General features: G+C 46.1%; 1 protein-coding gene across 7 annotated transcripts in view; it reads right to left on the bottom strand.

Moving 5' to 3' along the window:
• MARCHF1 (membrane associated ring-CH-type finger 1) overlaps positions 1-22,237 on the bottom strand; it is a 553,572-nt gene that overhangs the window by 70,498 nt on the left and 460,837 nt on the right. For 6 of the 7 annotated variants that reach the window (XM_074993075.1, XM_074993077.1, XM_074993076.1 and 3 more), the window contains 2 exons: positions 3,328-3,407; positions 2,294-3,055 (listed from right to left, as the gene is read on the bottom strand). In XM_074993075.1, the coding sequence (XP_074849176.1) occupies positions 2,294-3,055; positions 3,328-3,407 (842 nt within the window). The remainder of the gene's footprint in view (positions 1-2,293; positions 3,056-3,327; positions 3,408-22,237) is intronic. The other variant, XM_074993079.1, reaches the window with a different exon arrangement.

Raw genomic sequence — 22,237 nt, 5'->3', positions numbered from 1 at the left:
GGGCCCAAGCATGGATCAGGGCTGCATTATACAAGGAGCTGTACAAAAAGAAAAGAATATGATAGACCCTGCTTCCAAGATCTTACAGTGTAATTTGTGACAAAGTCAGTCCTATTCCTGGGCCTCTGTCCTCTGGTCAGTCCATTAGGACCACATAAGGGCCCTGTTGCCCTCGCTGGGGCAAGGGGTGGTCTGGGGGAATCTGGCCCTCACCCACTCATGCTGGATTCCGGCCCAGGGACCCTGTGCAGCTGCCAGTGGGAAGAGCTGTCTCCCTTAGCCCTTGGCACAACAGCTCTCCTCCCTGAGCCACTTCCCCAGATGATTCCCCTGGTACCTTCTCCAGGCCGTAGCAGTCATGGGTCCTCACTCCTGATCTTGTAGAAGCTCCTGCTCTCCCTCTGTGATCTCTGGTGTTCCTGTTTGTTTTCTTTCTTTCTTTTTTTTTTCTCTCTCTCTCCCCCCACTTCCCCAACTGTGAAGGGTTTTAAAGGCCTCTTATTGGCCCAGTCATTGGGGCGAGCTGGCTTTAATTAGGCTAAGCCATCGCCCACCCAGCTGCCTGCGATTGCCCTGCAGGTCCTTCTGCTTGTTTGGGCTCCCTCTGAGGGGGCCTTCACCCTGGCCCTGCCACAAATTACAGCAGGAGACCTCACATGCAGATACAGCAAACTAATGAGAAAGGGCACTAAGTTCTGGCTTGCCTAACACAGAGAGAAGTGTACAGCACATGATCCACATGTCTGACACACAATCATGGAAGAGCCATACTTTTCTATTTCTCTTGTCTGGCAATTTTCTTAACGAGAACCACTGGAGCTTATTGCTGGCACGAAGTACTCTGCATAACGCCGCATAGTTTCACAATATACATTCATTTCCCCATTCTACTTCTGTTTACATTTTCATACAAAAGAAAGAAGTTTGCAAAGTTTTCAGTTACTGTACCATTTACAGTAAGGTTCACTGCCAGGGACTAATTCTAAATGGGAATCACGTCCAGGATATCTTTTCAAAAAAATCCAATATGAACTTTAGTGTTTGATTTTCCCCGGTAACTTCCTAGTGATGTATTTTTAAATTACTGATGAACTGATTAACTTAATTTCATTCAGTTTCTTCCACCAACCTTATATATTGGCTCAGAGGCATCAGTTTAAGCACAATCCTCTCAGCTTTCAGATCCACTAAAATGCTGCCATGTCTGGCTTTAATGTTGTGATGTTGGCTTGAAATCCTTTGATAGTTCCCTCGGGGTAATTTCTCTGCTTAGCTGGACAACTTGTTGATGTTACTTTATCCTATTCTAGTTCCTTTTAATACATTTTACCTTCCAGCATTGAATTTATTATTATTCCACGCACTTTCCAGAGTCCATCACTGTGAATGGTGACAGACTGATAGCTTCAGCAACCAAAGGCCTCTATTCATTCTCATAACACCTTATGTGTAGCAGCAGTACAAACTCCCCCATGCTTTACGTCAGCATACTTCCATCCAGAACTGGAAGGTAGTTTGGTACAATATTTGTGGTGATACAGTCCCTAACATACATGTTGAGACTGCCAAAGTAGTGCCATATATTCATGTCCAGGATGTAAGTCAATGACCAATCTCAGAGAGCAACACATTTCAATCACTGCAAACCAGTCTGGATTTTGATGGGTCAGAGGAGTGGGGGAAGGATAGCTCAGTGGTCAGAGCATTGGCTTTGCAAACCCAGGATTGTGAATTCAATCCTTAAAGGGGCCTTTCAAGGGTCTGGGGCAGGTTAGATTTAAAACAAAGCAAAAAAATCTGTCGGGGATGGTGATAGGTCCTGCTGTGAGTGCAGGGGACTGAACTCAATGATCTCTTAGGGTCCCTTCCAGCTCTACGAGATAGGTATACCTCCATGTTTCAAACTAAGAATGAAAGCCTCTGTATCCCATTAGAATTGAGCTTTCTTATCATCCCATCCAATTTCTAGCTCTCATACTAGAGTGCATAGCATCTCAAACATCATACTAGAGTGAATCAAGCATCTGAAAGGAGATGTCATCATGCTGGAAGTGGGAACCTAATTCTGTGCTACTAGTGTTTTTAAATGAGTTTGGTGTCAGACCTTTAGAAATCTTCTTTTACCAACTATTTTGTGCTATGTATCGCAGCCCTAAAAGAGAACTACTGAGCAGTAGTTCTAACAAACGAAAGATCCAAAATGACAGCAAGGATCAGGTAAAAGGCGCGTGTATAATTCATGGCAAAAAGCAATTCCTTTGGTAACATCACATCTTTCTTATCAGAGACTAACCTGCATACTTCTAAGTCATCAGACCAGTCGTTGTATAAAACAGGAGATTTCTCAACTGCATCAGTCACGATGGGCCCAGCCCCAATGGATTCTCCATTTTCTGGAACTGTCAGAGTATCACTGCCAGAGCCTCTCTCTGTAAAGCCTTCCTTGCCCATTTTATTTTGCCTAAGGTAAGATGAAGACTGCAGCTCCTGGGGGTAGTTCCTGCCCCGTATTTTTCCACATTTTCTCGAAGAACTTCTTGCTTCCAGAGAGGACATTGAAGACAGTGAAAGGCAAGATTCTTTACATCTCAAAGCCCTTCTCCTCCGGTGACTTAAAGTGTGGTTATCAGAATCAGACACCTCTTGTTTCTTTTTCCCAGTTGTCCCCAAGGTGACGAGTTCAATGGCATTGTTAATTTGAGATTCATCTCGGTTACTGCAAGATCTATGGCTCCTTCTCCCTCTCCTGGGAATTTTGACCTTTTCTGTGGCTCTCCTTCTAGCCTGAGCCCACTGATTCTCATCTGAGGATGATGAATCAGATGTCTCCTTGTGCAATGCATTGCATCTAGAGTGTGAAGCCATGGGGTACAATTTGCAGTCCTTCCCTTTGCTTTGCTTTTCTGTATGCTGACCATTGTCCCCAGTCTCTTTCTTTCGCCTAAACCTTCGTTTCACTTGTTTCTTACCAGACTCCCTACTATCAGGGGTCAGTATCATGACAGGTGTGGCATGCTCAAACTCATCTTCTGACACATCATGCAAGGTGGCAGATCTGAACATAGAAGCAGCAGCAAAGGAGAGGGACGGAAAATGGTAAAGAGAGAGCAAAAATAATAATGAGAGATGAAAAGAGAAACAAGTTGATTCAACAGAAAAAAATTAGCTGGAAAACAAAACATGACAAAAGTAAGAGCTCGAAAGAAAATGCAAACGTGTGTAATTCATGAATAAGGTGAAGGCAGAAGCAAGAGAGCTTACAACTTATGAGACAAAGGAAGGCAACTAATATTTGACACAGATTAAAAGGACTTATTCAGGACTCACCTGCAGATGTCCTGTGTGGAAGGGCATACAGACAACCGTGATTGACTCCTAGGAGCTGCTCCTGTTGTAGGACTGCTTGCCTGTTGAAAAAAGTTTGACAATTTGGAATCTTTGCTCATGAAATACATGGAAGATATTTTACTACTTTGCCACATGATTAAAAAGTTTAAATAATGGTTGCAATCATTCATGGTCTTCTGGAGCAAGCACACAAGTTCACAAAATACAGGAAGAGTGAACAAAAATAAAACTTCTTTTGAGGAACTAAGTATGACTGAAGGACTGCAGCTCTCATTTGCCCTTGGATAGTCTTTTGTTTCAGGAAGAGGCTTTCATCAGCTGAGAACTAAAATGTTCTGAGCTACTGTTAAGTGCTTGATGGAAAAGAACGCTGTTTTCTATTTCAAGCAGATAAATAAGTATGACGAGCCTTGGCAGAATGAAATAAAACACACTGACGTTCTGAGTCAGGACGAGTGCAGAGACTCAGCTGGCAAACCTGCATGGCATGAAGTGACCAAGCACCATGAATATTAAAGCATTTTCAAAAAACAGTTTCCAAGGCAATCAAATCATCTACTGGAGTTGAATGAATGTGAAATTGATGAGCCTGAGAAAGTCCAAAGTTCAGGTCGCAACTCTACAGAGCCTATTGCATTCTCCAAGCAGCAGGAGAGAGAAATTCAATACTCGTCTACTGTACACATTTCCTTTCCTAAGGTTGTCACTACAATTTGCAAAGTAAGTTGCTGAGTGCATCCAGTGAGAAACATTTTTTGATGGTGCTGTTCAGAAACAATTTTGGTCTGCCTGATAGTTTATTGGTAGGGTATTGTGGGGGATACAAATGTCATTCCTGAGTTTCCCAGTTTACCAGGGACAAGACCGTGAAGGCAGCATGCTTGCTCCTGCAGGGAAAGCAAGCAGAGAAGTAGCTGATGTATCTTAACCCCTGCCCCACCCCATGGGTAATATGGGGCCCTATGATTTGGGACACAATTCTGTGAGGTGCTCATGCCTTCAATTCAGTTAGAGACAGAATATCATGAGTGCTAAACATGAAGGAAAAGTGTTCAAAGTAATCAGAACACACCCAGGAGAAGAAAGAATTTTACATAGAAGCTGTGAATGCAAAAGAGCAGATACCAAAACTTAGCCCAGACAAATCCAGTGCCTTTTTTGTGATGGTATGTGCCAGTATGGCAGAGTGACACCTTTTTTCACAGTGCCCTGGCTGAAGTTCCCATGGCTGGGGCTGCTGGCAGGGCTCCATGCCCCAGCTGGCTCCCAGCCACAGGGCTCCCACCCCCCAGCCAGGGTTCCTACGATTGGGGTTACCAGCAGGGCTCAGCATCAGATAAATCAAATAGAGCACTCAATCAAAATGACTCCTGCATTACTTCGCACAAGGCGGAAAGTCAATTTTTTATTTCAATCGGGTGTAAATTTTTTGCTAATGAAAACAAGGAATTAATAGTCCAGGCTAAAAATTATTGATTGGGGCTTTAAGAGCTACCTGCCACTGCAGCTTAGCCCTTAACGTTAAACATTGGGGAGTATCTTGAGCTGGGACCTCCACTGTGCTGTGATGGTCTGTTATGTGGACTCAAACGAGACTTGAGAGCCAAGATACGATTTGAAGTGAAGTTTTCAGAGGTGGGGGATTCAGTTATTTTGAAAGAAAAAAACCACCCTTAGGAATAAAAAAGTAAGTTGATAATGGTGCCTGTGTCTACACTCGCAAGTTCTTTCCAAAGATCTTTCAAAAGATCCAGTGGCGAATCTACACACAAAAAGTGTTCTTTCAAAAGTAAATCCTTTTGAAATCTCTCTGGCTACATCTACACTAGCATTCCTCTTTTGAAAGAGGCATGTAAATGAAGAAAATAAAAAATGCAAATGAGGCACAGATTTACGTATCTGGCACCTATTTTGCATATTCTTCTTTTAGAAGAGCTTCTTTCAAAAGAAGAAAAGCAGTGTAGACGCAGGTCTTTCAAAAGTAATCCCCATCTTCGAAAGAACCCTTCTCACTATTTTTTTTTAGGAAGAAGGGTTCTTTTGAAGATGGGGATTACTTTAGAAAGAGCTGCATCTACACCGCTTTTCATCTTTTGAAAGGACATGCAAATGAGGTGGCAGATATGTAAATCTGTGCCTCATTTGCATTTTTGTTTTCCTTCATTTGCATGCCTCTTTTGAAAGAGGAATGCTAGTGTAGACGTAGCCTCTTTCTTTTCCCTTTCAGGAAGAGCGTCCCCCTTTCAAAAGCTTCTTTCGAAAGAAAACATGCGTAGATGCTCTGCAGGCCTTTTTTTTTTTTTTTTTAGAAAGGCTATGTCTACACTAGCCAAAAACTTTGCATGGCCATTTCGAAGTTTACTAATGAAGCACTGAAATACATATTCAGTGCCTCATTAGCATGCAGGCGGCCGCGGCACTTCGAAATTGATGCAGCTCGCTGCCACATGGCTCATCCAGACAGGGCTCCTTTTCGAAAGGACCCTGCGTACTTCGAAGGCCCCTTATTCCCATCTGCTCATAGGAATAAGGGGCCTTCGAAGTAGGCGGGGTCCTTTCAAAAAGGAGCCCCACCAGGACGAGCCCCGTCAATTTCAAAGTGCCGCGGCCGCCCGCATGCTAATGAGGCGCTGAATATGTATTTCAGCGCTTCATTAGTAAACTTCGAAATGGCCATTTGCATGGCCATTTTGAAGTTTTTGGCTACTGTAGACACAGCCAAAGAGCAGTCATCATGGGACCTGATTTTTCAATCCCTGGCTCATTCTTTTGAAAGAACGAGGGGCTGTGTGGATGTTCTTTTCTGAAAGAGAAAAGCACTCTTTAATCTGCTTTTTTGAGTGTGTGGACACACTCTTTCGAAAGAGGTTCTTTCAGAAGAGATCTTCTGGAAGGGCTTCTTTCGAAAGATCTCTGTAGTGTAGATGTAGCTGGTAAGCTGTGAGGAAATATGTATGTTAAACCTGCTTTTGTATGGATCAATCTCTTCTGCCTGTTGCATACGTCTAGGGTGACATGTCATCAGGCAGATGTGGCACATTAAAGCATTTGCCACTTAAATTAAAAATAAAATCAGCCATCAGTGGACAAAACATTTATGTTCCTTGTCTCTCGCTATAAAGTTTCACAGTTTTGAAGGACAAAGGCAGACACAGTTAGATTTGGGGTGGGAGGATGTTAGACACGGTTGGCGGGTGTTTGCTGTAGAACATATTCTCCCTCTTCTCAGTATCTGTGTTAAGCAGCGTTTCCTCTAATTTTTCCCATCACGGGCAGAATAAATTTTGTTATGTGCACCAATGCATGTGCAGATGTGCACCACCAGTAGAAACACACGCTGCCAATTATGGGGGCTCTGCTACACAGCTGGGCAACACGTGAATCTCTACTGGCTGGCTGCCCGCATGCTCCACTTACAGGAAACATTTGCAAGGGACAGTGTATGAGCTGGATTGTGCATGAGCACATGTGCAACGGATCAGGGCCTAAGAAAAATCCATCCAGGCCACAGAGCAGCTGAGGAGTCGTCACTCCACCCCAAACCAAGGGCCCTTATTCAGGTTCCCTGCAAGCAGAACAGAAAAGAGATGCCACATAGTAGTGGATCCTCTGTCTTTGATACTACTGGACCCACCCATGCTCTATACCTGATAAACTCTATGGCGTGAATTGAACAGCCACACCTTACTTGTTCCTCTGCATTTTCCTTTTTAGGGTGTATGGATGGGTGGTGTAAAGTGGTGAAGATCTGTCACCAAACATTAAGGACATGTTTGTTAGATCTGTGCTCTTTGGTGAAACAAACACCAGATGTGCCAGACAGAATAAGAACACTCACCATAACATAACATCCTAATTTAACTTTACAGTGAAAGTCACAAAATAAGCAGGAGGCTTAAGTGGAATTCATATTGTGCGGTGCTGCACAAGGGAGAACTGGCTTTGCGGTCATGTAGCTTTTTTTCCAAACATCAGTTGTTCATAGCAAGACTACGAATTATACAGGTTGAATCGCTCTAGTCCAGCACCATTATGACCAGACTGGTGCTGGATGAATTTGCTAGAACATGGGAGGTCAATATTATCTAGCACATTATCGATACTTCCAGTGCTTATTGGGCTCTCAGAAGACATTTATGGGTAGTAGAGCTAACTAACAGCACAGAACGGAGTTGGGACTGGTGGCTGTTAACCATTATGGGACCAGGGGAAACTTGGCCACACCTATGATAAGTGATCATCTGGCTAACTAAAATCATGCCAGATTATGGATGTTGCTAGATGAGAGAGTCCTGGACTAGAGAAGTTCAAATTGTAATATATTTGTTCCATATTGGTAACTGTTTGGATTTTCTTTCCTAGCACATTTTAGCTGATGGATCACTCAAAGGCTACGTCTTCACTTATGAAAAACTTCAAAATGGCCATGCTAATGGCCAAATCGAAGAATACTAATGAGGCACAGAAATGAATATTCAGCACCTCATTAGCATGCCGCTGGCCGTGGCACTTCAAAAGTGCCACATTTCGCTCACCCGTGGCTCGTTTACCCAGGGTGCCCTTTTCTAAAGGACCCTGCAAACATCGACATCCCCTTATTCCTATCAGCTGACGTAATGTATCACCTGATAGGAATAAGGGGATTTCAATGTTTGCAGGGTCCTTTCGAAAAGGACCCCAGTGTAGATGAGCCACGGGCGAGCGAAATGCGGCACTTTTGAAGTGCTGCAGCCACCAGCATGCTAATGAGGCGCCGAATATTCATTTCAGCACCTCATTAGTATTCTTTGATTTGGCCATCAGCATGGTCATTTCGAAGTTCTTCGTAAGTGCAGACACGGCCAAACTATTTTCAGCTACAAATTCTTTGTGATTCACCAGATGAGTGATGCAACCTGCACCATACAGCACTGGTCGCATTACCTGTTTGACTAACCTAACCTTTGTAAATTAATTTCATTTCTATCCAATACAAAATTTCATTTAAAAATAAAGCCAACTGTAATTTGTGATCAAACAAATCCCAGCTCCTAACTGCTTTCTGTGCACATTTGTGAGAGGAACTTCACCCACAGAAATGTTGGCAAAAACGCGAAAAAAAGGCGTGTGAGTGCAGTTGAAGCAAAAACTGAATTTGGAAACAAGCAAAATGTTTTTTCAAGAATTGGCCTGATCCTGGAGTTAAGCCCTGGTGCATTGAGAGCAGCTCTTGCTGATGCAGAGAAAGCCTAGCCCACATGCTCAGAGCACTAGCCTGCTACTTGGGAAGACAGTAGTTTAATTCTCTTCTCTGTCACAGGCTTCCTTTGCCCACTGACAAGCCACTTGATGCCACAGGTTTCTATTCTTAAAATGGAGATACTACTTCCCTCTTAGAGCTGGTTGAGAGATTTCTGAGGAAATGGCATTGTCAGCAGAACATGCTGATTCATCCACATCTAAACGTTTCCAAACATCAGTGGAAACACATTCTATCTTCAAAGGCACTCTGGCTGACAGACTGGGTTCCATGAGAACCTTGCCTGGTTTCCTGGTGAGCTGCTGGAAATCCTGTGCTCCCAGGGGCTGATTGCCTTGGAACGGTGCCCACTCAGGCTTCCTGCTGTGAGGATGAGAGCCAGGAAGGCCCAGGACTTCCAACCTGAGATGCATTTCTCTGTGCTGCACACTGACCCTGGAATCCAACTCAGGGTTGAGCCCCAGCACCTCTTCTGTCCACACACAAATCAGTCTGAGTTGGGTTAGTGAACACTTGGGTCATAGACCCTTGTGCTGGACTGGGTCAGAACTCAAGTCCAAGTCCTGTTGTTTTGCAGTGTGGATGGAAGTCAAGCTGCAGAACCCAGTCAGAAGGTCTCCACAGTAAGTGGCAACTGTAAGCTCACATTTATGCATCACGGAAGCTGAAGCATGGGTTTGGAAACACAGAGTCCACAAACCTGGGCATCTTGGCTTCCAGTTTACAATGCTGTTTATGTATGCCCTCTGAACAGAATTTCTGTGAAACCCCTTAGCTAGCTTCAGTGTTACCAGAGAAACAAGGTCCAATAAAAATATTACCTCACCCACCAACTTCTGTGGGTGAGAGAGACAAGCTCTTGAGCCACATGGAGCTCTAATTCAGGTCTGGGAAAGCTGGGTGAAAGCTTGTTGTGGGTTCAGTTAAAATCATAGAGACTGACAAGTGTTAACATGCCCTTCAATTAATATAAATCTAAGGATCAGTTAATCACAGGCCCTCACCTAAGACAAAAGATATTCCTGAACCCAGCCAGGAGTGCTGGACTGTGTGGCTTGAATGTCCCACCTGCCTCCCACACACAACTGAGTATTGTTTTGGGAGAGGAGAGAAACAGCTCAGACATCCCAAAGAAATCCAAACAGAAACCTGCCCGACTGTGACTGTGGAAGATGCTAAAGAGACAGCCCTTGGGTGTGGTGCCAACTAAAAGGCTGGGGGGTGTCAGGTAAGAAATTGCTCCTTTTGCTTTTGGTTACTCCTGATTTTGCAGAAGCAGAACTTTGTAAATAAACAAGGTTGAATCAAAGATCAAACCAGATTCTATTATCCATTTCTACTCCTAGCTGGACCACCCCCAGCACTCTGAATTTTGTCTAGCTATTCAGGTCTAAGAGGGACAATGCAATGTTTCCCATTCACGCCATGTTGAAAGAAGATTTTTAGCCGGGTTCCTTTTCAATTTCCTGCACATTAGCAAAATGTTTGGTTTCCAACACTAGAAGGTGTAGCGAGACATGAACGCCCCATTTGGCCTTTTCTTCTTCTCCCCCCCACTGGGAGAGACAGAGAGAGAAACAAAGAGGGAGACAGGCAGCCTTTGATGTCCTGGGAACGCAAGTGTGCTGTCTCCCCCAGCCTCTCTACTATACGCGAAAAGCAGACAGTGAATGGGCTAGCTAATGGCCGCCCTTCTGGCTGATCTCGGTGATTGACACGCCTGATCACTGCCCCAGGAAGAACAGGGAATCTCCGCCCATCACCTCCAAAGGGGCCCAATTATCCACAATTCACAGGTGCAAATTGAGCCTTGCACCTTCCCTGGGAAACCTGGGGTTCAAACACATTCCTCCCGATTGGCCACTTGAGACCAGGAAGAAGCCTACGTGACAAAAGGGGTATAAGAGGGGTTTGGCAGCCCACCCCCTTTGAGTTCCAATCACCTACACCTGCTGGCCAGGTCTGGAATTGACTCCCGAGACTGGGGACGCCTGGTTCGTATCTACTTCTTCCTGAGGGACTGAGAGAAAGATTCTGGGTCACACCGGATCTAGGAGGCAGGGGTAAGAATTACACCTGTATTACACTTCTTTCCTATAGGAATTGAGGGAAAGACTCTGGTTCCACCAGGTTTAAGAGGCAGGGGTGAAAATCACACCTGCAACGTGCCTTTCTTGTGTATACATTAATTGTATTAGTTTAAGCTAGCTAGTTTGTCTAAAACTTTTCTTAAGTTAAATTGTGTTGTTTCCCCTTTAAAAACCACGAGTATTAACTTGTACTTTAATCATTTGTCTTAGTTAAATTGTTTCTATCTTTGTATAAATAAAAAGTAACTGTTAAAGCCTCTCTAAGTGTAATTTTCCTCTTGCTGCTGTACCCAAACTAAACACAAACCAAAGAACCCAGCCTGCCCTGGCTGCTTAGCGTAGCTGCTGGTGTGGCATCACCCCCTTTGCCCCACTGGACCTTTGGCTGGCACCTGGGCATCGGCTCACAGAATGGAACGTTGAAATTCTTTGAAAACTTTCTGCAGTGAATTAAAGTACAAAATCTGGAAATATTTTTATGCCCGTTATGGAGAAACATGACATGTGCATGTATAAAAGGTATGTATCACCTAGGTCCTCAAAAAAGAGCTTATGGAGGATTTAAGTTGTGTACAGGCCTTGATATAGATCTCCTCAATGGTCAATTTCATCCAACAAGTTCCCCACAATTATTAACCCAAATTTCAGGTTTAAACTGAACTACCTCTCTAATATCCAAATCACAATATTAAGTTTTGGCTGAGGCTCTAAAACTGACAGCAAGTGTTCTTAAAATTTATTTCTGATTTATTTACAGACTGGGGTCCTTTAGTTGTTCCAGTTGGGTGTAGAACTTGAAGAGAGCCAGGTATTGCTTTGATGAAGTTTGTTTGTTTACAAAAAATATACAAAGCCCTGACCTTCTGAAGTCAGAAGGAATCACATAGTAGAAAACAGCTGCTTTTTCTTGAAGCACCAAGGGTACCCTTTCAGCCTGCCTCCTGCTGCCCTCCCTCTTTCTGGATTTCTTCTGGAGTCAGCTGCTCTTTCAGCTTCTCCCTGGTCCTATCTGTTCTTCTGTTTGCCCTCAGTGATCTCTTTCTATGTGATCTCTTTCTCTATCCCTAACAAAATTACACTAGCCTAAATGTTCCTGTTTTATGTTGTGGGCCTCATGCTTTAATTATGTTAATTGAAAGGCGAGTTCATAGCTACCAATCTTAATGAGGTTTTAACTCAACCATCAAACAGTTTTGCCCAGCTCATGACATTATTCACAAAAGGTCACATCTTGCAGACTGAGTTGGGTCCTGGAGGCTGCAAGCTCAATGAGGTTCTGCAAAGGTGCAGGCGTCTATCTCTGCAAAGCTGCTTGTAGGATAAAAGTGTTAGCTTGCAAGTAATCCCACAGAGATCATATGGAGTAAAGTGCTACTTCTTGCTGGGATAGTAGACTCAGATTTTTTGTACCAAAAAGTTAGCCTTTCATGAAGATATTCATACCTTTACCAGGAAGTTCATTGTAACTGCGTCCATTTTTCTGATGCAAACTTAATCCATATGAATGAATCCTTAGAGGAAAACTTACTCAACAGATATCTTGACAATTCATAAACTCAACATTACTGCTGTAATCTGCCATTTGGCACAATACAATTATGCTGAAGTTACTGTATCACTGAATAGGGACAAAATTGATACTAAGGTCTCTATTTCACATAGGCTGCATCTACGCTAGCAAGTTCTTTCAAAAGATTCTTCGAAAGAAGAGGACTCCCTCAAAAGATCCAGCAAAAAGCATTCTTTCGAAGTAAATCTAACGAACATGGCCCTCCTTTTGAAATTGCTCTTCCCTTCCCATTTCAGGAAGAGCGCCCCCTTTCAAAAGCTTGTTTTGAAAGAAAATGTGTGTAGTCACTCTGCAGGCCCTTTTTTCAAAAGAGCAGTCCTCATGGGATGTGATTTTTCAATCCCTGAACCATTATTTCCTAAGAGCAGGGGCTGTGTGGATGCTCTCTTTTGAAAGAGCAGCTCGCTCTTTTTTGATCCGCTTTTGTGTGTGTGTGTGTGTGGATGCTGTCTTTCAAAACAAGTTCTTCGGGAAGCGCTTTTTTCAAAAGATTTCTTAGCATAGATGTAGCCATGGAGTGTAGAATAATGAATTCTTGTACAGAGTGCATTCCTTTAGCAGATATTTATTTCAGACAGCTTCGCTGTATGGTGTGTTCAAATATGAAAACTAAACTGGAGGCCAGCTGCACTAATTTTATCATACCAAATTACATTACATTGAGCAGCATAATTAAAGGCGGTAATTCAAAATTAAGTTGTCTGACAACCCATTTATAAGCCAGGCAACTCATTTCTCTGACATGAAGGCTAGGAATGTGCTTAAGGGACAGTGTCAACTCCAGCTGATTAGGTTTGGCATTTTAAAAATTATTGTTAGAAATCATTCTCTAGTCACAACCTTCTCATGTCTTGACGAAGAGTTAATCTAAACTGATTAAAAAGATGCAATTCAATTAACAGAGATGACAGGATGTTTTAGTCTTAATTATTTTCAACAAGTGCTGATGGTGCACTTTACAAACAGAATAATTGTAAGTAGCACATATTCAGGGCAACAAAAATGCAGGCTGGGCCATCATCTGCAGGAAACTCTCAAATACCTTTCTCTGCTTTCGAAGGTATCCATTAAACTACTATTGTCTGGTAAGTAACAGAGAGTTAGCCATGTTAGTCTGTACTCCACCAAAACAAAGCATCAGAAATGTAGCATTTTAAAGACTAACAAAATGAGTTATTTATTAATGAGCTTTTGTGGGACAGACCCACTTCATCAGATCAATTTCATTTCCAATACAGACTGACATTTATAAGTAGAGAGGACCAGAAAAAATTGCTTTGTTTTATCTTCTGGTAAGTACAACATATTTGTGGTAGTAAAGGTAATAGTGGAATCATTATTTCTGGCATGCTAAGAACTTCCCTGTCAGCCTTAAAAATGTTTCTAGGTCTTTGGTTTCTCTGTCACAGACTGGTAAAGCTTCCCACACAATCAGAAAATGATTTGTTTAACTTAGCTGAACTCTTGCACAAGCATGAAACCTAGTTCCTTCTGATTCGTTAAAAAGGGAACTTTCAGGTTGCCTTATGTAAGTGTTCAGTAATGATACGTTTCATACTTGCAAATCTTTCAGAAGGGAATGGACATTTTTTTCTGACAAATAAGTTCATTTGCCAAAAAGCACAGTTTCAGTTTACTTAAAACTATTTGTGAATCTGACACCTGTTTCAGCTGAAAAAGAATTTGTGTGTGTTTGAATCCCCATTCTAGAGCAGATAGTTAAACACAGATTGCCCGCTGAGCGCGCTGATGGGCAAGTGCCTAACCAGCTATTCTGCAGTGGGTTGCTCTCAAGCTCTCCTGCTGAAGCTGTTCCACTTTTGATACAAATGTTTTACTTAAATATTCATTGAGCCAGAGAGGCAGCGAGGATATGACTCTAGATCCTAGTTATTAAGGCATTCATGTAAAGGTAGAGCTGTGGATTCAAATCGTCTCTCCAACTGATGGTCTGTCAGCCCCAAACAGGTTTTTCTAATTTGCTGACAAACATGACCTACATCTACACTAGAGCATCTTTTCGAAAGGGCACCTTTTGAAAAAGAGGGATCAAAAGATGACATTTCAAAAGAGAGCGTCTACACACAGCCCAGGGCTGGCCCCTTCGATTCGCACTGCCAAAAGGGCCATCCTCTCTTTTGAAAGGGGACATCCAGCCTTTCAAAATAGAGCATCTACACTTACCCAGGCTCTCTTTAGAAAGAAATAGCCAGGAAATGCTATGGACAAGGGCCACATGGCAGGGAAGCCCTTCCGGGGCTGCAGCCATCTGTGCTTTGAAAGAGCCCCTCCCCAACAACCTCGCCCTGCACAGCACAAGGACTGTGGAGCTGCCACTAGCCCCACAGACGACAGAGCCCGCAGGAAAGAGCATGGACCAGCAGCAGCTAGAAACCCTGCTGGCTGCCACGAGTGGAGTGATCGCAGCCACCCTGCAGCTCCTGTTGGGGGAGATCTCTCCAGGGGCAGCCAGGGATACCCCAGACCCACAGCTCCCCAGGTGCTCCGCTAGCTCTGGAACTACACCACCAGCTCAGAGTGGCGGAAGCACCCGGTCATGAGGGAGTCGGCCAACAACTGGTGGTTCTGGAATTTCCGGAGGCGGCAGCAGATCTTCCTCAAGCTCTGCCAGTGGCTGACCCCCACTCTGAGACATCAGGACACCCGGATGTGGCACACCCTCCCAGCGGAGAAGAGGGTCGTGATACCTGTCTGGAAGCTGGCCACTCCAGACAGCTACCACTCTATGGGACACCAATCTGGTGTAGGCAAGTTCACAGTTGGGGCCATCATGATGGAGGTAAGGAGGCCTGGGACACACACACACCGGGGGGGTTCCAGGACACGGGGCCTGGGTGGGGCTGGGGGGAGCCTGAGGTGGGGCCTGGCACACCCTGCACACCCTCATGGGTGCACATGTTCCCTGCTACAGGTGGCGTGCACCTTCAACATGATGCTCCTTCAGAAGGTGATCTGCACTGGGAACCTGGACGCAGCCATCACGGTGCTTGAGTTCCCAAATTGCTTTGGGGCCCTTGATGGGACCCACATACCAATCCATGCCCCAGAGTACAGCAGAGGACAATATATCAACAAGAAAGGCTACCACTCTGTGGTCCTGCAGGCTATGGTGGACAGCCAGGGCCAGTTCCAGGACATGTAGGTGGTCTGGCCCGGCTGCAACCACAATATGTGGGTTTTCTGCAATTCGGGCCTGTACCGCTGGCTGGAAGCAGGGACCTACATCCCCCAGAAGGAGATGCTGCTGAGGGACACCATGGTGTCTCTGTACCTGGTGGCCGATGCAGTATATCCACTGCAGCCCTGGCTCATGCATTCCTCTAATGGGCCACCCCACCCTTAGCCAGGAGCACTTCAACACCCAGCTGAATCAGGCCCTCAGTGTGGTGGAGCATACCTTTGGGCATCTCAAGGGCTGGTGGCGCTGTCTCCTGGCCCACCTGGAGGTGGGCCTCCTCAATATCCCCCAGGTCATGGGTGCCTGCTGCACGCTCCACAACATCGTGGACAGCAAGGGGGAGGCCTTTATACAGTGGATGAGTCTGGCACAGGCTACCTGCAGCTGGACACCACCCTAGCCACCAGGCCCACCACGAGGGGGTCCATGGCTGGGAGGCCCTGTGCGAGTACTTTGCTCAGGGGCCCAGTGAGCGCTGCCACAGCCACCCCCACTGGGTCCAGTGCACACTCCTCTCCATCCTGCGCACGACCCCGGTCATCACCTCCCTCATACTGCCCTCCACCTCCTGCATACCCCCCTCCCTCCACTGAGCACACAGCATGTGTGGTTGTGGGAAAAAGAAACTCATATTCTGCACTACAAAAATGCGTGCTTAATGCCTTATATGTATAACATGACCACATAAACCATTTTCAGGAGGGGGGGAGGTAAACTATTTACAGTGGGAGGGGGGAAATCTATTTACAGGGGGAGGGGGATCTGCGTGGCCTGCCTGGGGAGCCATTACTCTGGGGCAGGGGTGGAAGGCTGTGACCCACACTGGCCCTGCGACCTGTTCCCCCCCTGGGCCGGGGTTCCTAGTGGGAAGGACAGGAAGCCTGGTGGTCGGGAACAGCAGGACCCTCTTCTGCTGGGGTGGGTGGGGCTGCGGCAGGAGAGGCTGCAGGAGGGACAGCAGGAGTGATGGTGGGAGGGGGCATCCAAGCCAGCATCTCCCGAAACGTAGCCATCACATCTTGGAATGCCCACATAAACTCCCCCAGGCCACCTGGTACCAGATAGCCTCCCCCCTCCCCAAAGCAGAGGCACTGCTCTGTCAGCTCCAGCTGCCATCAGACGGAGGTGGTGATCCTCCGCCACCCGCTGTTGGCCCCTCTGAGAGCAGGGGTGGTTCTGATCATTTGCTATCCCTCTTTTCTGGGGCCTGTCTGGGACAATGGAGAGTACTGGGCTTTACTGGCCCTCAGATGGTGCAGCTGCAGAAACAGGAGGGAAGGGAGGGACAGGCAGCGAGGAATGACCACTGTCCTGTGGCTCATGCCCCCCATCCTCCTGAAGGCAGTGCGTCCCTGTCCTCTGTCCGACAGCTGGATGGCCCTGAAGGCCCAGGGTGGTGGTGGGGGGTCTCTCTCCCACTGTGGGCAGCCCCCTTGTGTGGTCCAGCTCCCCCAACCCTTCCCCGGGGGAGGGGCATGGCATGCTCCCTGGGAGTGGGTACTGAAGGGCACTGGCAGCCATGCCGCTATCCCCAGGGCCCCAGCCCAGCTGGGCTGTGGTCAGCCAGGGTCTGCCGGGGGTTGAGAGGGGCCCTCAGTTGGGTGTGGTGCCCCCACCCTGTGATCTGGGGTGTGTGCCCTGTTGGGTATGTACTTGAGGGTCCACTGTGAGGTCGGGGGATGCCCAGCTGGCTGAGGCCCAGCTGCAGGTGCAGGAAGGGAGGTTGATCACGACGCCCCCTCCTCGCTCGACCACTCCCCAGCTGCAGCTGGATCTGGCTCTGGCCTGGGTGGTGCGGGGCTGGCTGCTGGTCCCAGCTCCTCATCATCCCTGAGCTGGGCTCCTCGGCTGATGTATCAAGGATGTCAAGTGGGGAGGAGGTGTTCCAGGGACCCAGCAGGCTCCAGAGTTCCTGGTAGAGGGGACACGAAGCGGGGGTGCCCCCGACCGGCTGGTTGAGTCCCAAGCCTGGGAATAACCCTGCCACAACTCCTTCATCTTGTTCCTGACTTGGTCAGGAGTGTGAACAGGGTGACCCCGGGAACTCAGGCCCTCAACCAGCCAGGTAAAAGTGGCCACATTCTTCTGCTTTGTGCCCATGACGCAGAGCATCTCTGACTTCTGCCAGACACTTAACAGGTTCCAGAACTCATGCTCTTTCCAGGAGGGGGCTCGCTCCCCCCCACTCCCCCCGGCTGAACCCCGGGCATGCTTGCAGGGAGGGCCCTGGGGCTCCTGACCTGTGTGGTTACTGGCCATCACACCCTGGGAGCTGCTCGGGGCATCACTGTGGCATGCAGGGGCAGCACGCACATGTAGCAGCTGCTGCCAGGACACTCTCAGAGTCCTGCAGTGGGGCTTCTGGGTCCATGTGGCTTTAAGGGCGGCAGCACACACAGACCATCAAGCCTCGCCACCATGGCTGATGGCGTGCAGCGTCTACACACATCCTCTTTCAAAAAAGGCTTTCGAAAAGGGGGCATCTTACTATTTCATGTTTGGAAGGTGCTTTCAATTCCTGTGGCGCATCACTTCCCGTCAATTTCATTTTTGGAAGAGCGCTCGGCATGATTTCAAAAGAGGGCCTGGGTTTTCAAAATAATTGGCTAGTGTAGACACAGCTATGAGGTATGTTCTGAATCAAACACGGTATTCTCCCCATTCTGTGGTCTGCTAGTCAAACCGCAACCCATTCACCCAGGTCTAGGTCCAAGCTTTGAATTTAGCCAGATATAAATGGATAACCCCTGCAGAATAATTTCATGTGAATAGTAAAGATGTAGCAGAATAGGTGAATAAATCATCCCAAACCTTCCTCTTAAGTAATGCCAAAAGAATTTGCAAGGATGCTTGGTTCAGGATCACATTTGGAGCTATGCTGAAAAGCAAGATGCTGAGACAGACTCAACGGCAAGTGTGTTGTCCTATATGGCCTTGTCCAGTCCCTAGAATGACGTATACTGCAATTCGGACACAAAGTATACTTTATAGCAATGATTCATCACAAAATCCTCCAGATTCCTAACAAATGACATATTCAAACAGCTAAAACATCAAGTCTTATTAAAATAATGACACTCTGCAGCAGAAGTTGGCAGCCAAAGTAGCCAGAGGAGCCTTTTTTTTTCAAATTCAGTCAAAAAAAATCAATAAATTCCAGAGCTGCAATGCATGTGAATATGAAACAGTCCTTAATAAATAACATCAAACCATACTTTTTGTAACCCCTATTTCAAGAACAGTCCACACGGAGTGATTTGGAGTGAGATACATGTTTACTGCAAGACATTCAATCTTTTTACATATTCTATTTCCTTACACCCCCCCCCCCTTTTTTTTTTTTTTTTTTTTTGCCATTTATAGCATTGGAAACTTCTCCAGAGCCACAGGTTGCAGACCCCTGCTCTGGGGAATGGATGTCTTAGAGCATGGCTTTGCAAGGCAACCCAGCCTCCCCATCATTCCCCCCAGCAGAAGAAAGAGCCATCCTTTGCTTCTGGCCCTCAGCCCCTGACATTTTACATGGGTGACTTGGCACAGCCACTATAAAAAGCAGGCAGCCGGTGAAGACCCACGTGGAGCTAGCTGCCTCCTGCAATGGTGAGTGAGTGTGGCTTGGGCAGGGGAAGAGGAGGAGGATGGGGTGAGGTGGGGGACTGGGGTGCCTGGCTCGGGTGAGGGGGATGGGGATAGGATAAGAGTGTGGGGTGTGGTGGTACCTGGGTTTATGGGAGGGAAGGGGCTTGGGCAGGGGGCTTGCTGGGCTGGTGGGGTTTGGGCAGCCAGCTGGCTTGCAGGACTCACAGGCCTTGTGTGGATGGCCCCAGCATCGCAGGCCTTAAGTAGCTTAGGCTGAAACCTGACCCCAGCAGTGAGGGGCTTGGACAGCTCAGGATGGCAGGCAGGCAGCTGGCCCTGGCAACATGGGGCTTGGGTGGGCAGCTCGGGTGGCTGGCCCACAGCTGGGGCAGGCGGCTCGGGCCACTGGTGGGTGGGCAGCTGGGCAGCTGGCCCTGGCGGTGTGGGGCTTGGGTGGGTGGCTCTGGCAGTGCAGGCTTCAGGAGGGCACTGGCATGGGCAGCTCTGGTGGCTGGCACAGGGCTCAGGCGGCTGGCCAGCTGGGGCTGTATCAGGCACCCGCAAGGGGCCAAGACCAACTGTTTGTGCTTATTTTTAATTTTAAATAACATTTTTATATCAAGTTTGTGTGTTTATTTTAAATTACAAATGGATTTTTTGGTGAAAGAGGGGTTGGATGATGGTAAAGGAGAGGTGGGGCGGGCATGAGGGTTTCTCAAACATCAAAAGAGGGGTCTGATGCCGAAAAGCTTGGGAACCACTGCCCTTAGGGGATCAGCAGCGGTGTGTGAGAGCTTTACACACCTTGATTTGGATTCTGTTAAGGTCAGTATAGTCACAAAAAGTCATTATTTTCTTATGATTGTTCAAAGACCCTTTCTCAGTCTCAGTCCAAGCCTTGGTGAACAACGTTTCTGTGTTATCGTTGTTTGACACATAGAATACGCTCAGTGCTACATAGGTGTCAAAAGAATTTACAATCTATTTGGACAAGGACAGCAAACATGCATGTTGTTACATACACGAAAAATATAGATGGCTCAAAACCAGAACAGTAGAATGTCACATAAATACAGTTTTTTTTTAAAGAATTCTCCCTTGCTCCTTCTCACCCTTTTCTATTTTTCCCCTGAGTGGAAAAGGTTTTCCCATTTCCCCTCTGTCTTTTCCCTTTCTCAAAGGCATCTTTCCCAGGGAATGAAAAGGAGAGAACAAGGGGGAATAATTTCCCCAAAAAACAAACTGAAAATTGAAAATCAGAGTTTTTCATGTTTCAAACAAATAAAACAAAAATTTAACCAAAATGTTGTCAAAAAGCAGAAAAATGTTGAAAAGGTTTCCCATGAAAAAAGTTTTTTTTTTGATAAAACTGAATCTGCTGTCCAAAAAAAGGTGCTAGAAAAGTTTTGAACAGTCCAAATAATGACAATGTTACCTTGTCACTATTAAACTTATGTGCTTTATCCACCTAGGCTGTAAATGCCTTGGGAGAATTTTCGTCATATACCCAGACCTAGCTCAGTGCATTCATCGTTATTAATGATTAAATAAAAAACATCACCATATTGTTTTTACTATGATCAGGGATGACGGATCCAATGAGATGAGTTCTGTACAGCACTCCTGGCACCATATGTAGGCAGGACTTGAACAAATGTCATGAAAAGACAAGAAGAAAACCTCGGTGTAAGCTCAAAAGCTTGTTTCTTACCTGCTTCTCATCCAATAAAATACATCGTACCTCACCTGCTTTGTCTCTCCGGTTAAATAAATGCTCTTTAAAGAGGATTTTGACTGGATCCTCTCAAAAGGAGAGGTTGTTTGGTGAAGGAGAAGAAACACCTTTCAAATATGAGGCAATATGGAAGAAGGCTGTTATCTTATTTTCACTAGTGACCACCCAAGGTTATACTCCTCTGTATTTTTTAAATGCCACTATTGGATTAAAGGAAAAGGGGGAACTAGCTTTCAAGCACCCACCCATACACGCACTCATACGCTCTGACACTTACACAGGTGAACTCATGCAGATGAAGAGTTGCACGGGGACAGCAGAGGAAGCCAAGGCACAGCGGGTCCACTGTGTCTGGCTGCAGTCATGAATCCAGGCTGGTGAGCTGATTGTATGATCTCCTTGTCAGTTTATTGTCTTGTCAGTGTAATACTCGGAAGCAGTCAGTACCATCTACCCTGAGGAGAGGGAAAGGGGTCCAAGTGCATGGTCCTGGGCCTCCTCCTGCCTCCCCAGCCAGCCAAGCCTAGCTCCTGCAGAGCAATGATGGCAAGAATAACTCCGATAGCTTTGCACCCATCTTCTTCTAATGTTTCAGTCCACTACCAATTGATCTTCATTTGATGTGGCCTCTTTCTCAGGTGGACCTTTTGCAGGGCTCAGCTCCTATTACTCTCTGGACATCAGGGTCCTGCTGGCACCTGGTTGTCCAGACAGGATGACTTTAGGGACTGATTCTATTGTGCGTGTGTAACATACACACACGCACACACAGACACGCACACACAGAGACACTCACTCATACTTCTAAATGAAGTTGCAGATACACCTAACTTTGTAACAGCCAGGATTTTTTGCAGACTTCTGGCATCTCTAAACAATTGCTTACTAACTTATAATACTTACTACAGACCTAGCAGCTGCTACAAAACAAAGCTTATGAATGAAAATATAACTGTATAGAACAAATCTAAATCTATACAACGAAGCTCCTGTTACAAAGCTTGTGGAAAGTTATAGGATTTAAAACCATTGACGGCTGAAAGTTACAGAACTTATATCTGCATTGACTGGACAGAGCAGAAACTTTACACAACAGGCTAAGAAGGCAGGAGTGGGATAACATAAAAATGGGCAGGGGAGGGCTGAGAAGATCTTTGGTTCTGGGAGAAAGAACTGGAAGGAATTAGAGCAGAAATACTGACAGGTGCTTGAAGGCAAGATTGAGGAACCAGAATATGATTATCAAAGGCACTGAGCACCCAGTGCTCCAGCTGAAGTCAATGGCAGTTGCAGGTGCTCAGCACCTGTGCAAATTATTGTGTAATTTGTCACTCAAAGGAGTACTGCAAGTTATTTCCAACACATCAGCATTCAACCACAAATTCAAAGTGGGTATCATGATCTGTTTCTCAAAAAAGCCTTAAAAACCAAGCAAAAAGCATGCACACTTCTGGCACTGGCATTTAATGGGCTTCTT

This window comes from Carettochelys insculpta, chromosome 4 (genome assembly GCF_033958435.1).
Source record: "Carettochelys insculpta isolate YL-2023 chromosome 4, ASM3395843v1, whole genome shotgun sequence".
NCBI classification, from domain to species: domain Eukaryota; kingdom Metazoa; phylum Chordata; order Testudines; family Carettochelyidae; genus Carettochelys; species Carettochelys insculpta.
Note: the sequence above shows the minus strand (reverse complement) of the source record. Positions and strands in the feature narration are given on the sequence as shown.